The sequence below is a fragment of the Salvelinus sp. IW2-2015 genome, unplaced genomic scaffold (genome assembly GCF_002910315.2).
Source record: "Salvelinus sp. IW2-2015 unplaced genomic scaffold, ASM291031v2 Un_scaffold1953, whole genome shotgun sequence".
Classification (NCBI taxonomy): Eukaryota; Metazoa; Chordata; class Actinopteri; order Salmoniformes; family Salmonidae; genus Salvelinus; species Salvelinus sp. IW2-2015.
In genome coordinates, this window is record NW_019943308.1 from 197,089 (window position 1) to 202,241 (window position 5,153).

General features: G+C 48.4%; 1 protein-coding gene across 1 annotated transcript in view; it reads left to right on the plus strand.

Moving 5' to 3' along the window:
* The window catches only part of LOC112072536 (epithelial cell-transforming sequence 2 oncogene-like), a 45,136-nt gene that overhangs the window by 31,947 nt on the left and 8,036 nt on the right, over positions 1–5,153 (plus strand). The window contains 1 exon segment of the mRNA XM_070439834.1: positions 1,290–1,502. Coding sequence (XP_070295935.1) covers positions 1,290–1,502 — 213 coding nt within the window.

Consider the following 5,153-nt stretch of genomic DNA (forward strand, 5'->3'; position numbering starts at 1 on the left):
TCCCCGAAACCTCACTGTTAACTGGAAGCAAACTCCCTACTCATCCCGGACTACCCGTGATTCTGGAAAGCATCCCTTCCTCACCTGACTGACACTGTTAGAAGCATCCCTTCCTCCCCGACTCACTGTTCTGGAAGCCCTTCCCAACCACTTTCTAACATCCCTGACTCCCCACCCTGTTCTGAAGCATCCCCTTCCTCACCGGACTACTGTTCTGGAAAGCATCCCTTTTCTCCCTCGGAGATATTCTCCCTGTTCTGGAAGCCATCCCTTCCCCCTTCTCACCCGCTCACTGTTCTGAAGCATCCCTTTCCTCCCCGAGCCACTGTTCTGGAAGCATCCCTTCTCCGCCGGCTTCAACTTGCTGGAAGCATCCCTCCTCCCCGACTCACTGTTCTGGAAGCATCCCTTCCTCCCTGACTCACTGTTCTGGAAGCATCCTTCCTCCCTGACTCACTGTTCTGGAAGCATCCCTTCCTCCCTGACTCACTGTTCTGGAAGCATCCCTTCCTCCCTGACTCACTGTTCTGGAAGCATCCCTTCCTCCTCCGACTCACTGTTCTGGAAGCATTCCCTTCCTCCCCGACTCACTGTTCTGGAAGCATCCCTTCCTCCCCACTCACTGTTCTGGAAGCATTCCCTTCCTTCCCGACTCACTGTTCTGGAATGCATCCTCTTCCTCCCTGAAGCTCACTTCTGTTGGAAAGCACCCTTTCCTCCCCGACTCACTGTTCTGGAAGCATCCCTTCCTCCCCGACTCACTGTTTCTGGAAGCATCCCTTCCTCCCCGACTCACTGTTCTGGAAAGCATCCCTTCCTTCCCCGACTCACTGTTCTGGAAGCATCCCTTCCTCCCCGACTCACTGTTCTGGAAGCATCCCTTCCTCCCCGACTCACTGTTCTGAAGCATCCCTTCCTCCCTGACTCACTTCTTTCTGGAAGCATCCCTTCCTCCCTAACTCACTGTTCTGGAAGCATCCCTTCCTCCCCGACTCACTGTTCTGGAAGCATCCCTTCTTCCCCGACTCACTGTTCTTGGAACGTCATCCCTTCCTCCCTGATGGGAGGAAGGGATGCTTCCAGAACAGTGAGTCAGGGAGGAAGGGATGCTTCCAGAACAGTGAGTCGGGGAGGAAGGGATGCTTCCAGAACAGTGAATCAGGGAGGAAGCCCTGACCCTAACCCCGACCATAGCAAGTTATTGTATATCAAGTTTGAACATCTATTGACTATGTTTAATAGAGGCCAATCCAAATGAAGGCTCTCTTTCTCTCTCCTCCTCCCTCCAGTCCTGAGTGAGTGGTCGTGTAGCAGTGGTGACAGGGCCAGGACCGGGGTTAGCGGTGTGTGTGCGTCCCCCGCACAGCGCTACGTGTGTGAGGGTGTGTTACAGGGATGGAGCTGGCAGACCCAGTGGCTGGAGGAGGCTCTAGGAGCCCTGAGGGACCATCTGGGGCCACARCTACCACGACTGAGTCTGGACACCAGGGGACGAGTACTGGGTACGAAACACACACACCCACACACACACACCCGAGGTCAGTTTCTGTGGGACTCTGGTCCTAGAGCAGCAGAGTGTGTATTGACTGTATACACTGACCGCACAAAACATTAGGAACACCCTCCTGATATTGAGTTGCACCCCCTTTTGCCCTCAGAACAGCCTCAATTCGTCAGGACATGGACTCTACAAGGTGTTAACACCATTCCACAGGGATGCTGGCCCATGTCGACTCCAATGCTTCCCACAGTTGTGTCAAGTTGGCTGGATGTCCTTTGGGTGGTGGACCATTCTTGATAGACACAGGAAACTGTTGAGTGTGAAAAACCCAGCAGCGTTGCAGTTCTTGACACAAACTGGTGCGCCTGTCACCTACTACCATACACCGTTCAAAGGCACTTCAATATTTTATCTTCCCCATTTACCCTCTGAATGGCACACATACACAATCCATGTCTCAATTGTCTCAAGGCTTAAAAATCCTTCTTTAACTTCTTGCGGATTAGTGGGACTCCAAAAGGTCCCAGTTACATTACGAATTGACCTTTTTTTCGATAATGTCCTTCTTTATATTCATAAAAACTCAGTTTAGCTGGCGCGCTTCAGTCAATAATCCACTTGGTTTCCCTCCTTCAAAATGCATACAAAATGAATCCCAAACGTTACTAATGAACTTATCCAAACAAGTCAATCAACGTTTATAATCAAAACTTAGGTACCCCAATACGCAAATAAACAATGAAATTTAAGACGGAGACTCGTTATTGTCTTTACCGGAGAAAAGTACCAAAGAACGCACACTCATTCACACGCTTGGAAACACTACAGCCAAAATGGGAGCCACCTAGAAAAACTAACATTTCTGGCGCATTTTTCCAAAAACCAGCCTGAAACTCTTTATAAATACTGTTGACATCTAGTGGAAGCCCTAGGAACTGCAATCGGGCACGATTTCACCCTACTATAAAAGTGCCAGCCATTGAAATCAGTGGTAGGATGACATTTGTTTTGGGGGGTGGGGGGTGGGGAGTGGTTTGTCCTCGGGGTTTCGCCTGCCATTTCACTTCTGTTATACTCACAGACATTATTTTAACAGTTTTAGAAACTTCAGAGAGTTTTCTATCCAAATCTACCAATTATATGCATATCCCAGCTTCTGGGCCTGAGTAGCAGACAGTTTACTTTGGGTACGCTTTTCATCCCGGATGTCAAAATACCGCCCCCTATCCCAAATAAGTGAACCTGTCTCCTCCCCTTCATCTACACTGATTGGATTTAACAGGTGACATCAATAAGGGATCATATCTTTCACCTGGATTCACCTGGTCAGTCTATGATCAGTCTTATGTCATGGAAAGTCATGGAAAAGAGCAGGTGTTTGTAATGTTCTGTCAACTCAGTGTGCGCCGTGTGATCTGTTCCTAGGTCAGTTTCTCTCGTGATCTGTTCCTAGGTCATTTCTATGTCTGATGCTGGTTCCTAGTTCAGTTTCTCTGCTGGTGATCTTGTCCTAGGTCAAGTTTTCTCTCTGTTGTGGATCTTGTTCTAGGTCAGTTTCTCTCATGTGTGATCTGTTCCTTAGGTCAGTTTCCTCTCTGTGTGATCTGTTCCTAGGGTCAGTTTCTCTCTGTGGATTGTCTAGGTCAGTTTCTCTTGTGATCTGTTCTACAGGTTCAAGTTTTCCTTCTGTGTGATCTGCTTCCTAGGTCAGTTTCTCTCTGTGTGATCTGTTCCTGTCAGTTTCTCTGTGTGACTGTTCCTAGGTCCATTCTTCTCTCTGTGTGGTGTGATCTGTTCCTAGTCAGTGTTCTCTCTGTGTGGGTGGATTCTGTTCCCAGGTCAGTTTCTCTGTGTGGTGATCTGTTCTCTAGTCAGTGTTCTAAATCTGTGTGATCTGTTACTAGTCGAAGTTTTTCTCTCTGGTGACTGTTCCTAGGTCAGTTTCTCTCTGTGTGATCTGTTCCAGGTCCAGTTCCTCTCTGTGTGATCTGTTCCTAGGTCATGTTCCTCTCTGTGTGATCTGTTCCTAGGTCAGTTTCTCTGTGTGATCTGTTCCTAGGTCAGTTTCTCTGTGTGTGATTCTGTTCCTAGGTCAGTTTCCTCTGTGTGCATCTGTACCTAAGGTCAGTTTCTCTGTGGATCTTTTCCTAGGTCAGTTTTCTTGTGTTGTTGATCTTGTTCCTAGGTCAGTTTCTCTCTGTGTGGATGTTCCTAGGTCAGTTGTCTCTCTGTGTGATCTGTTCCTGAAGGTCAAGTTTTCTCTCTGTGTGATCTGTTCCTAGGTCAGGTTCCTCTCTGTGTGAATCTGTTCCTAGGTCAGTTTCTTCCTCTGGTGTGACTCTGTTCCTAGGTCAGTTTCTCTTGTGATTCTGTTCCATAGGTCAAGTTTCTCTCTGTGTGATAATGTTCCTAGGTCACGTTTCTCTCTGGTGGTGAGTCTTGTTCCTAGGTCCAGTTCTCTGTGTGTGATCTGTTCCTAGGTCAGTTTTCTGCTGTGTATCTGTTACTAGGTCAGTTGTCTCTTCTGTGTGATCTGTTTCCTTAGCTTCAGTTTCGCTGTGTGGATCTTGTTCTAGGTCAGTTTCTCATCTGTGTGATCTGTTTCTAGTCAGTTCTATGGGAAGGCGGTAGCTCTGAATCATCCGAGTGTCCCTCTTGAAGGAGGAGAGTAGTCTGACTGAGGTCTGCACAGCCACGGCAACAGAGGAGTGAGTGGGTCTCTGCACTAAACATATCCCTTCTAAATGGCTGTTAAAAAAAATATATTTGACCTATCCTCGCATCTCATTCGCTCGATCGCTCTCTCTCTTTCTCTCTGTCTCTCTCTCTGCTTCTCCTCTCCTCCATCCTAGACTCAGACCACTGAGTTCCTTTCTCTCTCCTGAGACGATGGGGGGGAGAAAAAGGAAGAGAAGGAGGAGAGAAGAAAGAGGAAGTGGGAGGAAGAGAGGAGAGAAAGGGAGAAGAACAGGAAGGAGGAGAGAGGAGCTCTGTGTCTTCAGACAGAGAGGGGTCCACACGAGACTCCTCAGTCCTGTCCCAGAGAATACAACAGGTGTGTGTGTGTGTGTGTTGTGTTGTGTGTGTGTGTGTGTGTGTGTGTGTTGTTTTGTGTGTGTATTGTTCTTAATCTTTGACTTTATCTTCAGAAATCCGAAATTACCTGGCTGGCTGTCTGTCCTGTTTGTGTCTCTCTGTCTCGTCTCCTGGCTGTCTGTCTGTCTATGGAGTGGCGTGTGTATAGTGGGTGAGGAGCTGTATATCAGTGAGTGTGCTTTATGGTGAGGAGGTCTGGATCAGTGATGAGGGTGTACCACGATCCCCTGTCTGGCAGCTCTTCAGTCTAACAGCAGCCATCCCAAGCTTCTGCTCACATCAACATGGTCCTCACACCAGTAACACACATTCTGGACGTCAACAGGTACACACACACGGACGCACGCGCACATACACACACAAACACACATTCTGGACCGTCAACACACTACACTACGGACGCACGCACACATACACACACAAACACACTTCTGGACGTCAACAGGTTACCACACACACGGCACCCACACTGCGCACATACACACACAAACACACATTCTGGACGTCACTACACAAACACGGACCACACATACACACACACATACTGGACACAACA